Source organism: Coffea eugenioides, chromosome 11, assembly GCF_003713205.1.
Source record: "Coffea eugenioides isolate CCC68of chromosome 11, Ceug_1.0, whole genome shotgun sequence".
NCBI lineage: Eukaryota > Viridiplantae > Streptophyta > Magnoliopsida > Gentianales > Rubiaceae > Coffea > Coffea eugenioides.
In genome coordinates, this window is record NC_040045.1 from 49,023,277 (window position 1) to 49,043,879 (window position 20,603).

Below are 20,603 nucleotides of genomic sequence, written 5' to 3' on the forward strand. Positions count from 1 at the left end.
TTGGTATTTTTTTGGAGAAAATTTTTTAAATTTTCTGTAAATATTCTTTTTGCATATTTTTTAATTATTCTTTTATTTTGCATATGTCACTCCTAAAAAATATATCACTATAGCTTTTCCTAAAAAAAAAATCCAAACAACTTCTTAAGAATATACTACAGTGTAATTTTTTCCAAAAAAAAAAAAAATACAGTCCAAAAATATACTACTACCACGAAACTTTTTTTTTTTTTTTTTTTTTCGCTTTTCTATTTTGAAGGGGAATATTCAAGACTGACTTGCAGATTAAGCAAAATGCTTACGCATGCTCTTCCACGAGACTCGTGTATGTGTCTGATTTCTTTCCCAAACCGCCTAACATACATCGTTATCACGCTCGGTATAAGAACCTGGTGAAAGGGAAAAAAAAAAAATCAAGGGACCTGAAGAATTTGGTCGTAGGAGTAAAACTAAAGGACTATTTCAATTCCTTTTCCTCACTAAACCCTTCCCACTTAAATCATCATTTCTTCCTCTCCAGTCTCGTAAATATTTCTGATTTCTTCCTTCCTGTTTCCCTCACCGGCGACGAGAGCTCTCTGCTTTCCAACAGCATTTACATTTCTCTAATGCACTGATCGCTTGCTTTCCGCGTCGGAGTCATGGCCGACCAGGAGATCGCCAAACTCATCGATGCTCTTTCATCATTATCGTCCTCGTTCAGCGATGATAATTTCTCTAAGAGACTTGGCACCGATTCCTCGCTCAAGTTAGGGCTCCAGAAACTTTACTCAATTCTCAAGTACTCTGTTTCTCCGATCGCCGCCGTCGCTGACGGTCGTGATAAGAAGCGAGGACTTGAATTTTTGGAGCAGTCTCAAATCCAAGCTGTTGCTTCTTTGGCAACCGCAGTAGTCATCGCCACTCGATCCCTCTCAGGTTCTCTAGCTTATTTAATTTCATTCCTTGTGCTCAAAGTCCAGCTTATGCGAAGCTGTAGAACTTTTTTTCTTTTGTAGAACTTTTTTTCTTTTTGAAAGACAATTGGAGGTTATATTTCTTGTTCTGGTAATATGTGGCAGTGGAGCATGTGGAACCGGTAATTGTGGCTGTGGTGCAGAAGTCGGTGGAATTTGCTTTGTGTTTCTTGGACAAATCAGTTTCTGGCAATGAAGATTTGAGTCTTCAGGTTTATCTTTTTTTCCCTTCTTGAAAATTCGCGTGGGTTTCATCTGCGAACATCATTATGTTCTTTTATTGGATTTGTTGTTCTGTTCATTATGGTGAAGTTTGCTTGATACTTGAAGTGATATTAATTGATACATGAAGTAGAGGACAAAATGTCATCTCGTCCTTTTCATTGCATTTTGTCGTATTGATGATTGACAGCAAAATTAGAGTTTAGTACCTTTTAGGTGGCTGGCCTTTCTCCAAACCATGAACTATTACCGACTCTAAACTTTCTGCCAAATGTTGATAAAATGTCCATTTCATGTCAAATGGACATTGAAAGATCAGTGAATTCAAGTATATCTGAGAAAGGAAGCTCAGAAACCCTGTACGTGCTGCTGTGTTCAATTATGCACAGGCTTTCTGCCATGCTCATTCAAATACATCCTTCTAATATACTTGCCTGGGAACATCTGCATCTAAATGTGTGTATGGCTGTATGTCTGTGAAATATGTAAAATTTTCATCTCTAACTCCTGTATTTTGTCTCAGAATAATTTTCTCCAGCTGTTAGAAATAGCACTTAATGATCGAGTGGATAAAGAATTGGATCTGCCACAGCCATACGCATCAAGTATACTTGTTGACTTGATTCCATTTGTAGCTGTTGAAGATGATAGCATTCAAGTGCAGGACTACGTCAAGTGCATGCTTCAAGGTATTTATAAATCCGTAGGTTTTTAAGGAAGGATCAGAACCGGCACTTGTTGATTTATTTATTTATTGGTTCATGTACTTTGAATTTCTAACACGTGTTTTTCTTGCTTGAAGGGGGAAGGTGCTCAGTTGAAGAAAAAGCTGTTGACCATCTTCTAATGACATTGGCATCTGAAGAGTTGCAATCTGATGATTTGAATCAATTGTCTATTGGACTGTCATTTCGGCGTGATTTCATGAAGTTAAATGCTCTATCTCGTCATCAAGCACTGGTTCATTTGGAATGCATGCCACGTCTTGTTTTCCTTTGCAGAGGACTTTTGGGACTTCAGGATCTGTTGGATGAGAAGATAGCCAGTGCAGATCTGCGAAAGAGAATGTCTTTTTGTGCCAGAATATTCAAGTTACTAGGATATCTTGCAAAAGGCAATCCATATGTTAAAGTTGATGCAGCGTTATTGCAATCTTTTGCTTCTTTTGCTGACATTTTACCTAAAGCGTTTGGAATTGGCCTTGAGTTTGTGAACAATGCTACTGGTGAAGGTAGCTTTGACAGTTTGACAATATTGTTAATGGAAGAGTTTCTTCAACTTGTACAGGCAGTATTCCACAGTAGTAATGTACTTCAGAACGTTCAAGCATGCATTACAGCATCAATCTTGGACCACTTGGATTCAAGTGTGTGGCAGTATAACAAGTCTACTAGTAACCTTAAGCCTCCTCTGGTGTACTTCCCACGGGTGGTGATTCATGTGATCAAACTGATAATGGTTGTGAGGAAGTCTTCGTATTCTGTATTTCAGCTTAAGGACAATGGTACAAAACATGATGGGCATCCTGATGGTTTTGACATGAATTCTCCAGCATGCCAAGTTCGTAGTGAGAAGATCTATCTATTGAAGAAATACACAGCTGAGGAGCTGTTGACTAGAATTTTTCCACCTTCAGGTCAGTGGGTGGATAATCTGGTTAACCTTGTTTTCTTTCTTCATTCTGAGGGTGTCAAATTAAGGCCCAAATTGGAGCGGTCGTGTTCCACTTCTATAAAAGCATCAAATGAACCAGAAAATGCTGCGTGTCATGAAGATGATGCTCTATTTGGGGACCTTTTCTCAGAAAGCGGTCGCTCTGTGGGATCTGTGGATGGTCTAGATCAAACCGCACCTGCAGCCAGTTCGCTTTCCAACTTCAGCAATATGCCAATTCAAGCTGCTATGGAGCTGCTCAGCTTTTTGAAAAATGATGTTTTGTCACCTAACTGGAGTCCAGGAGTGTATGAGGATGGTTGCAGAAAGCTTACTTGTGAGCATATGGGTATTCTGCTGTCGATAATGAATCATCAGGGCTATTCTTCTGAAGAGAGGACACTTGGTTCATGTGTTACACTGGATGAACAGAAGAAGCTTGAGCAGATGCCTGAGCTTTGCTTTGAACTGTTTAACAGCTTACTTTCTCAGCATTCTTTGTCTGCCGTCGTTGAGGAGTCACTTATTGAGAAAATACTGGCCATTGAGAATGGTAGTTTTGTCTATAATGATCAGACCCTTGCCTTGCTTGCACATGCCCTCATCTCACAGGTGGATTCTGTTGGTTGTCACCTAAGGGCCAAGATATATCAGACATTTATCAATTTTGTTCTTGAGAAGGCAAAAACAATCTGTTCTAGCTGCCCTAGTCTTCAAGAATTTCTCAAGACCCTTCCATCCGTGTTTCACATTGAGATCCTTCTAATGGGATTTCATTTATCTTCCACTGATGAGAAGGCTGCTCAAGTGAATGCCATTTTCTCTTCACTGAGAACTGTTGATGCTCCATCTTCTGGTTGTGGCAGCGCGACACTATCATGCTGGGCTCTATTGGTTTCGCGGTTGGTTTTAGTGCTTCGCCACATGTTGTATTGTCCTCATGGTTGTCCGTCGTCATTGCTTTCAGTCTTCAGATCAAAGCTGACGGAGGCCTCTCACAGAAGAGCCAATTCTTTAAGTAATACAAATAATTTATCATCTTGGACACCTATGATATTGGAGAATGTGACTGGTGTGTGGATCAAAGAAGCACCTGTGAACAAGATTTTGCTAAATCAATTGATTGATATTGCAACTCTCCCTGCTTCTGTATTTGGGGATGATGCACCACCAGTTGACTGCTTAAATATGACATGGGATGAGTTATCTGCCTCTCTGTCTTGGATTTTGGGGTTTTGGAAAGGCAAAAAACCTGGAAATGCTGAAGACCTAATTGTTGAAAGATACATGTTTTTGCTTTGTTGGGATGTTCCAATAATGGAATCCACATCAGAGCGCGTACTTTTGTTGAGGGGTTTAGAGCTTCCTCATGTCTTGGAGATAGAGCATTTTCTTTACTTTAGCCATTCAATTTTAAGCAATGCTGGTGCTCTCAGCAAGCAAGTCAATATTCCACTTGTGGTGATGGGGTTGCTCCAGCATTTGCATACGTTGTGCATATCAGATGATTGTGGGGAAGGAGGCTGGGATTTTTTACTGACAGGATCATGGCTCACTCTCATGTCATCCTTAGTTGGTGCTGGTATTTGGCGATACTCAAAGAAGAACTCCATCACTTCAGGCGGTCCGAGCTGGGAAGAACTTACATCTAAGGATGTTGAATTTCTTGCTTTAGCGGAGAGCTTCTTGTCTAGTTCTTTGGGTGATGATCAAATAGCTACGCTAGTGAGATTGTTCTCATCATTCCTGAAGAACTATTTGAGAGCTTATCAGAAGGCTTTCAGTTTGACCTTTGATAATGACTCCTCCTCTGCAGATAGGTTTTCACCCCTATTGCTCCTCAAACATACTAGTTTTGATAAATCCAAACAAGTTGAGGTCCTTGATAAAATGGGTCATGATCCATGCCAACTGGATAGTGTTTTTGAACTTCTGCCCAAGTTGGGTGAAACCGTTGACAAGATGGCTGTAGGATATCGATCTAAGGTCTTCTGGGAAGTTTCATTGCATGGGTTCCCATGTCATGCTCAGGCGTCTAGTGGAATTCTTCTTTCTTGCATTCTTAGCATAAAAGGAATTATTGGTGTCCTAGATGGGCTTCTGAAGGTCAAAGTTGCTAAAGGAACTGTTTTCACAGAGGTGGAGGTACTCCGTCAAATTCTTGAATCTGTGCTAACAATCAAGTGTGACAGAGTCTTTGAAAGTATTCATGGAGAATGTGAAGCTATATACAAAAGCTTGAGTGGTAATCTGGGGCCTGAATATAGCAGCTTATTTATATTGAAGAACATGGAAGAGTTTCTGCATAATATCAATAATGTAGGAGTCGATTGCACCATCCATGAGTGCTTGGTTACCAATTTTATTGACATTATTAATGGTCTCAGGAAGGACCCTTCAAAAGGCCTGATATTCAAGTATTTCCTCTCTGTTGGAGACATTTCTGAACACTTTCGGGAGTTGTACAGTGCACTACATGGTGATGTGTTAGTTCTTATAGAATCACTGGATAATTGCAATTCTGAATCAATTAATGTAAAAGTTTTAAACTTTTTTGTGGATCTTTTATCTGGAGATATGTGCCCTGATGTCAAACAGAAACTGCAGCAGAAATTTCTGGACATAGACTTGCAATGCCTGTCAAAATGGCTTGAACAGAGGCTTCTAGGATCTTGTTTGGAACCATCCAGTGAGGTTACCTGTGCAAAAGGAACTTCAGTCTCCTTGAGAGAGTCAACCATAAATTTCATTACATGCATTTTATCCCCACCATTTGAGTCGAAGTCTGAAGAACTGCACACGCATTTATTTGAAGCCATGCTGGTTCCCCTTGATAATGCTTTCCTTCTATTTGACTTTGGCATAGCAAAGTCTTATTTTAATATTATGCTTCAACTTTCCAGAGGAAAGATGTTAATCAAGCCACTTTTGCAGCATACCGCTATGTTATTGGGGAAACTGGGTGGTGATGAACGTTTTCTTCAAGGATTAAAGTACATATTTGGATTTCTCGCAACTGTTTTAAGTGAATGCGGGTCTGTCAAGAACTCAAACGATAAATCTTCTGGAAAAGTTCTACCTGGAGGCAGTTCTGTAGTGGGACCTGTATCTCCTAGACCTCTTGGTTCTAGGAAAAATTCAGATGCTTTGGTCCTTTCTGTCAGTCAAGGAGCTGCGGCAGCTGTTGACTGTGATGCTACTTCGGTTGATGAGGATGAGGATGATGGAACGTCTGATGGGGAGGTGGGTAGTGTAGACAAAGATGATGAGGAGGATAGCAACAGTGAAAGGGCACTTGCATCTAAAGTTTGCACATTTACATCCAGTGGTAGTAATTTCATGGAACAGCACTGGTATTTCTGTTACACGTGTGATCTGACAGTCTCCAAAGGTTGCTGCTCCGTGTGTGCAAAAGTTTGTCACCGCGGTCACCGTGTGGTCTATTCTCGCTCTAGTCGGTTTTTCTGTGACTGTGGGGCAGGGGGTGTCCGTGGGAGCAGCTGTTTATGCTTAAAGCCCCGAAAATTCACCAGAGGTCATGATTCACCCCGTCATGGTGCGGATGGTAACCTTCAATCATTTCTTCCTTTCCCTGAGAATGGGGATCAGCTACCTGAGAGTGATTCAGATGTTGATGAAGATGCTGTAGTGGAACAGGATTACGCTGTTAAATTGTCTATTCCAAAAGAAGTTCAAGATGGGATGCCAGAATTTCTTGCGGAGCTTGATCTTGAAGACCATGTTCTAGAACTTTGTTCATCATTGTTGCCTTCCATAATAGGCAGGAGGGACTCAAACCTCTCAAGAGAGAGAAGGATTACCCTGGATGAGGATAAAGTGCTTTGTTGTAGTGCTGAAATATTGCAGTTGAAGAAGGCGTACAAGAGTGGATCTTTGGACTTGAAGATAAAGGCAGATTACTCAAATTCCAAGGAATTGAAATCCCATTTATCTAGTGGTTCTCTTGTCAAATCCTTACTCAGTGTTAGTAGTCGAGGACGACTTGCAGTGGGAGAAGGTGATAAAGTAGCCATATTTGATGTTGGGCAGCTGATTGGACAAGCCACTGTTGCACCTGTGACGGCTGACAAGGCTAATGTGAAGCCTCTTTCCAAGAATGTTGTTCGCTTTGAGATTGTGCATATTGTGTTTAATTCAGTGGTAGACAATTATCTTGCTGTAGCAGGCTATGAAGATTGTCAAGTACTTACAGTAAATCATCGGGGGGAGGTGACTGATCGCTTAGCCATTGAACTTGCTCTGCAAGGTGCATATATCAGGCGTGTAGACTGGGTACCAGGCTCTCAGGTTCAGCTAATGGTGATCACTAACAAATTTGTGAAAATATTTGACTTGTCTCAGGACAATATTAGCCCCATGCACTATGTTACATTGTCTGATGACATGATTGTGGATGCAACTCTTGTTATGTCTTCTTTGGGACGAGTGTTCCTCATTGTCCTTTCAGAAAGTGGTTACTTGTACAGGTTAGAGTTGTCAATGAAAGGAAATGTGGGGGTCAAAGTTTTGAAGGAAATCATTCAAACTGAAGGCAGAGAAATTCATTCCAAAGGCTTGTCTTTGTGCTATTCATCATCTCATAAGCTACTTTTTATGTCTTATCAAGATGGAAGTACCTTGATTGGTCGCCTGAATCCAGATGCAACATCTGTAATTGAAGTCTGTGCCTTACTTGACAGTGAACCAGATGGTAAGCTCCGAGCAGCTGGATTGCATCATTGGAAAGAGTTACAATGTGGCATTGGTCTGTTCTTCTGCTTTTCAAGTTTGAAATCAAATGCTGCTTTTACTGTCTCAATTTGTGAACATGAAATACATGCTCAAAATATGCGGCATGCGGTAGGTTCAACCTCTGCGTTGGTAGGGATTACTGCTTACAAGCCCCTATCAAAGGACAAGATACACTGTCTTGTTTTACATGATGATGGAAGCCTTCAGATTTATTGGCATGTTCCTATGGGGGTTGACAATAGTGCAACTGCTACATCTGAGAAGGTTAAAAAACTTGGTTCTGGCATCCTTAACAATAAAGCTTATGGTGGTGTTAAACCAGAGTTCCCACTTGATTTTTTTGAGAAAACAGTGGTGATAACACCAGAGGTAAAGTTAAGTGGTGATGCAATCAGGAATGGTGACTCTGAAGGAGCTAAACAAACATTGGCATCTGAAGATGGATTCTTGGAGGGTCCTAGTCCTTCTGCTTTTAAGGTAATGTTGCCATGTAATTAATTACTGCAGGTTTTGATTATTGATGTCTGTTTTATTGAAGTTTTATCAGTTGGTTCCCTAACACTTCTGTATGGGTTCCACAGATTACTGTTGCTAATTCGAACCCTGATACTGTCGTGGTTGGGATCCGTGTGCATGTCGGTAATACATCAGCAAATCATATTCCCTCTGAGATTACTATCTTTCAGAGAGTGATAAAATTAGATGAAGGAATGAGGTCTTGGTATGATATACCATTCACAGTGGCTGAATCGCTTCTTGCTGATGAAGAATTTTCAATCTCCATTGGACCAACCTTCAATGGATCTGCTCTCCCACGGATAGATTCATTGGAGGTTTATGGTCGAGCTAAGGATGAATTTGGTTGGAAGGAGAAGATGGATGCAATTTTAGACATGGAAGCACGTGTGCTTGGCTCAAATTCATGGATTTCAGAATCCAGGAGGAAATGCCGCACTACGCAATCTGCTCCTCTTCCGGAGCAGGTAGTGTCTGACGGCCTCAAACTTCTGTCAAGGATCTATTCTTGCAAGTCACAGGATAGTTTGAAAGTTCAAGAGGCTAATTTGGAGCTGAATAAAGTGAAGTGCAAGAAGCTGTTGGAAACAATATTTGAAAGTGATCGAGAGCCTTTACTACTGGCTTCTGCTGGGCGGGTCTTGCAGGCTTTGTTCCCCAAAAAAGAGGAGTATCACCAAGTAATTACCAAAACCATACCTGTTCTGAGAAGCTTCTTTTGCTAGCATTTTAGAGTTCGGTAAATGAGATTTGTATGACAGTGTAATAAACATATTCACCTATTCCACTTGATTGTTCATATTTATTTACAGTAAAGGTATCTGATGAGGTCTGTTTTAGGTTAAGGACACAATGCGGCTCTCTGGAGTAGTGAAATCCACTTCCATCCTTTCTTCGAAACTGGGGATAGGTGGGAATACAGCAGGGTGGATTATTGAGGAGTTTACAGCACAGATGCGAGCAGTTTCTAAGATTGCACTACATCGTCGTTCAAACTTGGCTGCATTCCTGGAGGCAAATGGTAATGCTAGAGTTACAAGGACTACCCTTCTTTGCTCATGCATGTTGCCTATGCATCGATGACTTGTTGTAGACATGTTGCATTTTGGTTTGATTTTATAATCTTGATTTGCCCATATTTCTTTGCCAACAATCTTCAACATACCCTCTTTGGTGCTCTTTCTGGTGCCGTATCTTGTGGATTTACAATTCACTCCAATAATTGGGCAAGAATCTAGTATCCTTGGTTTCCACTGTTTGTCTCACTTTTTTGTGCCTGCCGAATGGATGTTCCTTGCGAATAGATTATGCTGCTTGATGTCTAGGCCAACAGTTGCAGATTATTTAACTAGACTTGATACAGATGCATGCACGTGTACACACACACACACACAAACGCATTCTTGTGACATTATACACCAGAAAAGCTTATTACTTCTTCTTTCTTAAGTTAGGCTCTGAAGTTGTTGATGGGCTCATGCAAGTGCTCTGGGGGATTTTGGACATGGAGCATCCTGACACACAGACTATGAATAATATTGTTGTATCTTCAGTAGAACTAATATATTGTTATGCTGAGTGTCTGGCACTGCATGCAAATGATACTGGCACACATCATGTTGCTCCTGCTGTTTCATTGTTTAAGGAACTCCTATTCTCAAAAAATGAGGCTGTTCAAACATCAAGCAGGTAAATGTAGTTCTGTTAATCAGTTTAAGGGATATTTTACCGTGTGCTAATTTGTTTTAAATTGTTGCTTTTGCCAGCCTGGCTATATCTTCAAGACTGCTCCAGGTTCCTTTTCCAAAGCAAACCATGTTAGGTACAGAAGATGTGTCTGATAATGCAGCAGCTGTTCCTGCTCGAGTTGATGGTACAAGTGCAGCAACAGGAAATACTCACATTATGGTTGAAGAAGACAACATTACGTCATCCGTCCAGTACTGTTGTGATGGCTGCTCTACTGTTCCTATACTGCGGCGACGATGGCACTGCACTGTTTGCCCTGACTTCGATTTATGTGAAGCATGCTATGAAGTGTTAGATGCAGACCGGCTTCCACCACCTCATTCAAGAGATCATCCTATGACAGCAATTCCAATCGAAGTGGAATCATTGAGTGGAGAGGGCAATGAAATTCACTTTGGTACTGATGATTTGGCTGATCCAAATCTTTTACCAGTTTCAGCTGATATGAGTATCCAGAGTGCTGCTCGATCTATCCATGAGCTTGAACCCAGTGAATCCACGGTGTTTACAGGTTCTGTATTTGATCCTGTTACCATTTCCGCTTCGAAGAGGATTGTGAACTCCTTAGTTCTTTCTGAGCTCCTTGAACAACTGAAGGGATGGATGGCAACTACCTCTGGAGTTCAGGCCATTCCAATCATGCAACTCTTTTATAGATTATCTTCAGCTATGGGTGGACCTTTTGATGATGGCTCAGAGCCTGAAAATGTAGATTTGGAGAAGTTAGTTAAATGGTTTTTGGATGAGATAAATTTGAACCAACCTTTGGTGGCTAGAAGCCGTTCCTCATTTGGTGAAGTTGTGATCCTTGTCTTTATGTTCTTTACGCTTATGCTTCGAAATTGGAATCAACCTGGAAGTGATGGTTCTGCACTGAAATTGAGCAGTACAGGAGATGGACATGACAAAAACTCTGTCCAGATTCCACCTTTCTCTTTGGTCTCTGGTTCACCTACTGTTGAAAGCCATGAGAAATTGGACTCTGTTTCGCATCTAGTTCGAGCTTGTGGCTTACTTAGACAGCAAAGTTTTGTAAACTATCTGATGGATATTTTGCAGCAGCTGGTCCATGTCTTCAAATCCTCATCTGTTAGTACAGACAGTTCTGTAGGGTTGAACTCTGGCTGTGGTTCTCTCTTAACCATCCGAAGAGAACTACCTGCGGGTAATTTCTCACCGTTCTTTTCAGATGCATATGCCAAATCACATCGTACAGATATATTTGCAGACTACCCAAGGCTATTGCTGGAGAATACGTTCCGGCTTGTTTACAGTCTGATTCGACCAGAAAAGCACGACAAGGGTGGAGAGAAAGACAAATATTTCAAGACATCTTCTTGTAAGGATTTGAAGCTTGAAGGCTATCAGGATATTTTGTGTAGTTACATCAATAATCCACATACAACATTTGTCAGAAGATATGCAAGAAGGCTTTTTCTGCACCTATGTGGTAGTAAAACACATTACTACAGTGTCCGGGATTCTTGGCAAGTTTCGAGTGAAGTGAAGAAGCTATACAAACATGTAAATAAATCCGGTGGCTTTCAAAGTCCTATCTCATATGAGAGAAGCGTCAAGATAGTGAAATGTCTGTCGACCATGGCTGAAGTAGCTGCAGCACGCCCTCGTAACTGGCAGAAGTACTGTATGAGACATGCTGATGTTTTACCCTACCTTGTGCAGGGAATTTTCTACTTTGGTGAAGAGTGTGTTGTCCAGACTTTGAAGCTATTGAGTTTGGCCTTTTATACAGGAAAGGACGTTAACCAGTCTTTGCACAAATCTGAAGGTGGGGAAGGAGGAACAAGCTCAAGTAAGTCTGGGTCACAACCCCTTGATTCTAAAAAGAAGAAGAAAGGAGAAGAGGGAAATGAACCTGGTTTGGAGAAGTCATATTTGGATATGGAACCAGTGGTGGATGTCTTCACTGAGAATGATGGTGACACCTTGAGACAATTTATTGATTTGTTTCTACTGGAGTGGAATTCAAGTTCTGTACGTGTTGAAGCAAAGTGTGTTCTTAATGGGATTTGGCATCATGGAAATCATCCTTTCAAGGAAAAATTCCTAACACTCCTCCTGCAGAAAGTCAAATTTCTGCCGATGTATGGGCAGAACATCATTGAATACACACAGCTGGTTACCTCATTGCTAGGAAGGACTCCAGATAGCAATTCAAAGCAACAGATGAATGAAATTATAGACAGATGCTTGACTCCTGAAGTGATAAAGTGCATGTTTGAGACACTTCGTTCACAGAATGAGCTGTTGGCTAATCACCCGAATTCTCGAATATACAACACATTAAGTGGTTTGGTGGAATTTGATGGATACTATCTGGAAAGTGAGCCTTGTGTAGCCTGCAGCTCTCCTGAGGTGCCCTACAGCAGGATGAAGCTAGAAAGTTTGAAGTCAGAAACAAAGTTCACAGACAATCGCATTATTGTGAAATGTACTGGCAGCTACACCATTCAGAGTGTTACCATGAATGTCCATGATGCTCGCAAGTCCAAATCAGTTAAAGTCCTGAACCTTTACTACAACAACAGGCCTGTGGCTGATTTATCAGAGTTAAAGAATAATTGGTCATTGTGGAAGCGTGCAAAAACCTGTCATCTTGGTTTTAATCAGACAGAGCTAAAAGTTGATTTCCCTATACCAATTACTGCTTGCAATTTCATGATTGAGTTGGATTCTTTTTATGAAAATCTTCAAGCTTTATCTCTTGAGCCATTGCAGTGTCCACGTTGTAGTCGACCTGTGACAGACAAGCACGGTATTTGCAGTAACTGTCATGAGAATGCTTACCAGTGTAGGCAATGCCGAAATATTAATTATGAGAATCTTGATTCCTTTTTATGCAATGAGTGTGGTTACAGCAAATATGGTCGTTTTGAATTCAATTTCATGGCGAAGCCAAGTTTTACATTTGATAACATGGAAAATGATGAAGACATGAAGCGGGGATTGACAGCAATAGAATCTGAATCAGAAAATGCTCACCGGAGATATCAGCAGCTTTTAGGATTCAAGAAACCATTGCTGAAGATTGTTTCAAGTATTGGTGAGAATGAAATGGATTCTCAACAAAAGGATTCTGTTCAGCAGATGATGGCGTCTTTGTCTGGGCCTTCATACAAGATAAACCGGAAAATTGCCCTTCTTGGTGTCCTTTATGGCGAGAAATGTAAAGCAGCTTTTGATTCTGTGAGCAAAAGTGTTCAGACCCTTCAAGGTCTTAGACGGGTCTTAATGAATTACTTGCATCTAAAACATTCAGATGATGCAGTGTCTGCCTCCAGATTTGTTGTGTCAAGGTCAGCTAATAGTTGCTATGGTTGTGCTACCACTTTTGTTGCACAATGCCTTGAGATGTTGCAGGTGCTTTCAAAACATTCAAACTCCAAGAAACAGCTTGTTACTGCTGGCATCTTGACTGAATTATTTGAAAATAATATCCATCAAGGCCCAAAAACTGCTCGTGTCCAGGCCAGGGCAGCACTCTGTGCCTTCTCTGAGGGTGACATGAATGCAGTGGTTGAACTGAATAGTTTAATTCAGAAGAAGGTTTTATACTGCCTTGAGCATCACCGTTCAATGGATATTGCCCTTGCAACCCGCGAGGAGTTGCTGTTGCTCTCAGATGTATGCTCTTTGGGTGATGAATTCTGGGAATTGAGACTAAGGGTCGCGTTTCAGTTGTTATTTTCTTCCATTAAGTTGGGTGCTAAACATCCTGCTATATCGGAGCATGTTATTCTTCCCTGTCTGAGGATTATATCTCTGGCATGTACTCCACCAAAACCTGATGCAGCAGAAAAGGAACAAGTGAATGGGAAACCTGCCTTAGCTTCACAAGTAAAGGATGAGAATCGCTCTAATGTGCCTGGATATGGTGGACAGGTAAGTGGAAGCAAGGCTGTTTCTGAGTCATCTGAGAAGAACTGGGATGGTGCTCAAAAAACTCAAGATATTCAATTGTTGAGTTATTCAGAGTGGGAGAAAGGGGCATCATATCTTGATTTTGTGAGGAGGCAATACAAAGTGTCTCAGGCAGTCAAAAGTGGTCCAAGGGCTCGACCTAATAGATATGATTACCTGGCTCTGAAATATGCACTGAGATGGAAGCGACGTGCATGCAAGGCTCGAGGTGGGATAGCATCATTTGAGCTGGGATCTTGGGTTACGGAACTTATATTAAGTGCTTGTTCGCAGTCGATACGCTCTGAGATGTGCATGTTGATCAGTTTGCTTTGTGGCCAAAGTTCATCAAGACATTATCGGTTACTAATTTTACTGATGTCTTTGTTACCAGCAACTTTGGCTGCTGGTGAGAATGCTGCCGAGTATTTTGAATTGCTTTTTAAAATGATAGATTCTGAGGATGCCCGACTTTTCTTAACTGTACGTGGAGGTTTAGCTACACTGTGTAAGCTGATTTCCAAAGAAGTGAGTAACATTGAATCCTGTGAGAGGAGTTTACACATTGACATCTCTCAAGGGTTCATCCTTCATAAGCTTATTGAGCTCTTGGGAAAATTTTTGGAGGTTCGCAATATTAGATCCCGGTAAGTGCAAATTTCTTATTTGGATTGGCTGTGAATTAATCATGTTTGATGGCTAATCCCATTTACATATTCTTGCAGCTTTATGCAAGAACAATTGCTGTCTGAAGTTCTTGAGGCCCTAATTGTGATCAGGGGCTTGATTGTACAGAAGACAAAGCTGATTTGTGATTGTAATCGTCTTCTAAAAGATCTTCTGGACAGTCTCTTGCTCGAGAGTGATGAAAATAAACATCAGTTTATCCAGGCATGCATCTGTGGTCTACAAATTCATGGGGAGGAAAGAAAAGGACGAGCTTCATTGGTATGTAGTGAAATCCTTCTGGGTCAAATCTTTTTTTTTCCCCCTAAATTCTTTATACTTTGTTACTAACTAGGGGTGATTAAGTTGTGGAGATTTACAAAATCTTTGGTTCTTGTAAAATCTTTTATTAGAATACATGCAGCATGATTTCCTTCAGATCTTTGGTTCTTGTAATAGATATGCAAAATCTTGTCATTTGTTCTTCTCTTTTGGTGGGCAAGTTTTTTAAATATATGTTAAAAGAGCTGCTGTTTTCTATGCAGTTCATCTTGGAGCAGCTTTGTAATCTCATTTGCCCCTCCAAACCAGAGGCCGTTTATCTTCTTATTTTGAACAAGGCTCACACTCAGGAAGAATTTATCAGGGGATCAATGACAAAAAATCCTTATTCAAGTGCTGAGATTGGTCCACTGATGCGGGATGTTAAAAATAAAATCTGCCATCAATTGGATCTTTTGGGTCTTCTTGAAGATGACTATGGCATGGAGCTGCTAGTAGCTGGAAACATCATCTCTCTTGATTTAAGTATTTCTCAGGTTTATGAGCAAGTCTGGAAAAAGTCTAATAATCAGTCTTCTAATGCATTAGCTGGCACGACAATGCTTTCCTCTGGTGGCACTGCATCAAGCAGGGATTGTCCTCCAATGACAGTGACTTACCGACTTCAGGTTTGGTCCTGTGGTTTTACCTCCATATCTTTTTTTTATTTTGTTCTCCTAAATTTACAGCTTCAGGGAATTTATGTACTTTTGTATGAACTGATTGACTGCTGGTGAATAAAGATTAAAAGAAAAATTCCTCAGTTTTATGGGATGCTTTCCTTTTATGTTCTTTGCAATTGTTGCATGGTACATACCATTCTCTCCTGTTCATCTTGTGTGAAAAAAAAATTGAGTTTTCTGTTTTCCCCCATGTACTTCCAGTTGAGTTTAAGTAGTTAATTCGTTCAAACTTTGCAGGGGTTGGATGGTGAAGCTACCGAGCCTATGATCAAGGAATTGGATGAGGATCGAGAAGAATCTCAAGATCCGGAGGTTGAGTTTGCAATAGCAGGAGCTGTCCGCAAATGCGGTGGGCTGGAAATTCTTTTGGGGATGGTTCAGGTATGTGGATACTTTTATTCCTGATAGATTTATCTGATCTGTTTGGATAATTTATTCCTTGTTGGATAGGAGAAGGGACTTGATTTTAGTGATTATTAATGAGCCTCCAAGATATTGCTATTTGTGTTTTTGGTTTGTCATAATGATATAACGCTTTAAGTATAGTCCTGCTCCATTTGGGGCCAGAGAGAGAGAGAGAGGGTTTGCCTTAGCCTTTCTTCTGGTGCTTTTATTTCAATTAAGCTTATCCTTTCTGCAATTTTGACATCAAGTACTGATTTTGGTTATGCAGCGTTTGCGAGATGATTTGAAGTCTAACCAAGAGCAGCTAATTGCCGTGCTTGATCTGCTTATGCTATGTTGCAAGAAAAGAGAAAACAGAAGAGCGTTACTAAAGCTGGGAGCTTTAAGTCTACTCCTTGAAACAGCAAGGCGTGCTTTCTTTGTGGATGCAATGGAGCCTGCTGAGGGTATTCTACTTATTGTGGAGAGTCTGACGTTGGAGGCAAATGAGAGCGAAAATATTAGTATTGCACCTGGTGTTGCAGCTGTGTCTAGTGAAGAAACTGGTGCAAGTGAACAAGCCAAAAAAATAGTACTGATGTTCCTCGAAAGGTTGTCTCATCCAACGGGTCTTAAGAAATCAAGCAAACAACAGAGGAACACAGAAATGGTTGCTAGAATTTTGCCTTATTTGACATATGGAGAGCCTGCAGCAATGGAAGCTCTCATTGACCATTTTGATCCTTACTTGCGCAACTGGAGTCAATTTGACAGGCTGCAGAGACAGTACGAAGACAACCCAAGGGATGAGAGCATTGCCCAACAAGCAAACAAACAGAAGTTTGCTTTGGAGAATTTTGTTAGGGTTTCGGAGTCTCTTAAGACAAGTTCCTGTGGAGAGAGGTTGAAGGACATTATATTAGAAAAAGGGATTACTGGAGCTGCGGTCAGACATCTAAAGGATACTTTTGCTTATACAGGCCAGGCTGGCTTCAAATCTAGTAAAGAATGGGTATTCGGTTTGAAACTGCCGTCTGTTCCAGTTATACTATCCATGCTAAGGGGCTTGTCACTGGGGCATTTGGCCACTCAAATGTGCATATATGAAGGTGGTATTTTACCTCTGCTTCACACTTTGGAAGGTGTCGCTGGTGAAAATGAGATTGGAGCTAGGGCTGAAAACTTGCTGGACACACTCTCGGATAAAGATGGAATGGGCGATGGCTTTCTAAGCGAGAAGGTTTGCCATTTAAGGCATGCCACGAGAGATGAGATGAGGCGTCGAGCTCTAAGGAAGAGAGAGGAGTTACTTAAGGTACTTCCTTTGTCAATATTGTCTTTGTGCCTTCAGAGTCTGCTATGGCATCTAATTTGCATTGCCTACACCCCCAACTGCTGCAGCCCCATCACCTCTCATGTTGGTACGGTAAACAAAAGGATGGAGGCATCTCTTTTGTGCTCCTTTCATCTGATATGAGAGAGTGAAACTTTTTTTCTTTTTGTTTTGCATTTTTTGTTTCAAGGAATAAGATTATTTAGAATGCCGATCACCGATACAAGAATATTAGTAAACTGGTACATTTTCGAGCTCTGGAAAAGCAGTGCATCATGGGGGCACTTGTGGGCACTGTCACACAGATGACCCCTCCCTCTCTTCCCCCCCCCCCAAAAAACACAAAAAAAAAACACACGCAGACCTAGGAAAAGAGTTGTATTCTGTTAGCTTAGCCTATTGTTAACTTTTATTGGCTGATCTCTATGCATCTAATTAGCAGCTTTTGATGAAACCAGGGATTGGGGATGCGACAGGAGGTCTCTTCTGATGGTGGTGAGCGTATTGTGGTTTCTCAGCCTGTTCTTGAAGGTTTTGAAGACGTTGAAGAAGAGGAAGACGGGCTGGCTTGCATGGTTTGCCGAGAGGGTTACCGGTTGAGACCCACTGACCTGCTTGGGGTGTATACTTACAGCAAGCGGGTGAATCTTGGTGTTGGAACTTCAGGAAATGCTCGTGGAGATTGTGTTTATACAACTGTCAGTCATTTCAACATCATACACTTTCAATGCCATCAGGAAGCTAAAAGGGCTGATGCAGCCCTCAAGAATCCAAAGAAGGAATGGGATGGAGCTGCCCTCAGAAACAATGAGACTCTGTGTAATAATTTATTCCCCTTGAGAGGTCCATCAGTTCCAATGTCGCAATACACGCGTTACGTTGACCAGTATTGGGATTACCTTAATGCTCTTGGGCGTGCTGATGGAAGTCGTCTCCGTTTGTTGACTTATGACATTGTTCTGGTCAGTAGTAGTTCTTTTCCTTTTTCTTTCTATAGACTTCTTTTACCCAGCCTCGTCTGGGTTCTTGCCCCCTTGTTAGTATTTGGGATTGTTGTTTGACCTGTTTCTGACCTAGAGATTATCGTCAATGATAGCTGCTTACTGTGATTTCTTTTGGCAGATGCTGGCACGTTTTGCAACCGGTGCATCATTTAGTGCAGATAGTAGAGGTGGGGGAAAGGAAAGTAACTCCCTCTTCTTACCTTTCATGATTCAAATGGCTCGTCATTTTCTTGATCATGACTCCTCTCAGCGCCAGGCAATGGAAAAATCTATTTCCAGTTACTTGGCTTCGTCTTCACTTGAATTGAAATCATCCAGTCCTGGCACACAACCATCAGCTGGAACGGAGGAAACTGTCCAATTTATGATGGTGAGTTCACTTCTATCAGAGTCTTACGAGTCATGGTTGGAACATCGCCGTACCTTCTTGCAGCGTGGGATATACCATGCCTACATGCAGCGAATTCATGGCAGGCCAATGAACCGCTCATCACCCAGTCTGACGAGTTCTTTGAGACCTGATTTGGGTAGTACTAGTGACATCCATTCAGGAGATACTGGTGGACCTGACGACTTATTGTCAATCATTCAACCAATGCTCGTTTACGCTGGTTTGATTGAGCAACTGCAGCATTTTTTCAAGGTAAAGAAATCTGCTACTGCGGGTACAGCTAAAACACAAATTTCTTCAAAGGCAGTGGAACCGGAAGAAGAAAGTAAAAGGTTGGAAATGTGGGAGGTGCTCATGAAAGAGAAGCTCTTAAATGTAAAAGAAATGGTCGGCTTCTCCAAGGAGCTGTTGTCTTGGCTTGATGACATGATGTCTGCTACGGATTTGCTGGAAGCTTTTGATATAATTGGCAGCTTAGCGGATGTGCTTAGTGGTGGGTTTACCCGACCTGAAGAGTTTGTTTATGCTGCAATAGGGAGGAGCTGATGTACAGGTGCATGTTTAGGAGAGATTTTTTTAAAATTAATCCCTTTTGGGAGGGGGAAGCTATTTTGCATTCTGCCCCATTATGTTTAATTATTGTGTGGAAGCTACTAGTTTTTTTTTTTTTTTTGGTGAGTATAAGGAGTTAACCTGTTCAGCCAAATTTTAAGGCCAAAACTGAAATTTTGTGAGGCAAAATTTGTAGAGAATTGCTTGTTATTATATTCCCTGTACACGAAAAGGAACGTCACAGAGAAAGAGATGACATCCAATTTTGAAATGCGTTGCCACAGCTGTTAGATGTCGATGCGTGTTATTGTCAAGGCCGAATTGCCCGGATCAAAATTTCTGGCATTGTTATGCATTTCATTAGGTTGGATTTTGGTTGAATCCACTAAATCCGAATCCACAGTTACTAACGGAGCGCTTAGTTTGAGGGTATTGGAATTTGGATTTGGTATCATATTCTCTTGAAAAATGGGTACGGGATTCAAGATTTTAGAATGATTTTTAAAAGTGTGGTAACTGTCAACCCTCATATTCTCTTGAAAAATGGGTACGGGAGTAAGAGGTTTTGACAATTCGTAAATTTCATTCTCATGTAGGTTTGATTTAAAAAAATTTTTTATTTAGATTAAAATTTCTCATTTCTCACCTACTTTTCTTCTCGCATCTATCATTTCTTATCGATTGCCGTTCTTTTATCCATCAGTATCATTCTTTTCTTCTGTCCTTCTCCGTCCTCTTTTGCCTTCTTTACAGCAGTCAAAATTTTCTCCTCCTCTTCTCCTAGTGGATCTCTTCTCTTCCTATCTCTCTTCTTTCATACCATCTTCATCAGTCACCTCTCTTTTCACATCACTTCTCCTTCCTCATAGTTAACATTTCCTCATTCCTTACCCTAATTGATGCCTTCCTCTCCTTGTGGAAGCCCGGGTAATGCCTGATGACAAGAAAGGTATTGGCCTTAGATGGACTATATGAGTTGAATTAAAGATTTAATTTCAAAGTACAAAAATTCCCATTCAATTTCTGGAAATTGTTGTTAGACTTTTTGGTTAAAATAGTTTGTTGATTCTTGTATGTATGAGTGTCGCCTGGTGATTGGAGAGAAACGAACAAATTAAGGATTTTGATTGGCGGTGGTCTGATGGTGTTTGCCTGTGGTTGTTCAGGAAGAGTTGAATGACTATCAATCTGGAAAATAGAAAAAAAAAAAAATGTTTGTTGTTTAAAAAAAAAAAGAAAAATAATTTTGATTCTTATTCCAAAGCATTTTTTGTACCAAGCAAAACTCATTACAATGATACAACTAGTTCATACCGATACTAATTTTTTGCATATCATTCCATATCCAATTTCAATTCTACAGCATGAACCAAAATCAGACTCGAATCTTCATGGGTTTGGATGCCTAATAAGTATCCATGAGTATTTCTTAACATGTAATAAAAAATTAAATTTACAAATAGTAAAACATGTGAAAATCAAAAATAATATAAATATAAT

General features: G+C 40.7%; 1 protein-coding gene across 1 annotated transcript; it reads left to right on the plus strand.

The window, feature by feature from the left end:
- The first annotated feature begins 499 nt into the window (after window positions 1–499).
- LOC113753829 (auxin transport protein BIG) lies at window positions 500–19,399 on the plus strand. Its single transcript, XM_027298088.1, has 14 exons — window positions 500–918; window positions 1,062–1,168; window positions 1,702–1,867; window positions 1,981–8,060; window positions 8,165–8,779; window positions 8,940–9,120; window positions 9,554–9,788; window positions 9,866–14,416; window positions 14,495–14,717; window positions 14,981–15,385; window positions 15,677–15,820; window positions 16,113–17,138; window positions 17,615–18,118; window positions 18,279–19,399. The coding sequence occupies exons 1-14, from the start codon at window positions 642–644 to the stop codon at window positions 19,095–19,097; spliced, it is 15,333 nt and encodes a 5,110-aa protein (XP_027153889.1). The 5' UTR covers window positions 500–641; the 3' UTR covers window positions 19,098–19,399.
- The last annotated feature ends 1,204 nt before the right edge of the window (window positions 19,400–20,603 follow it).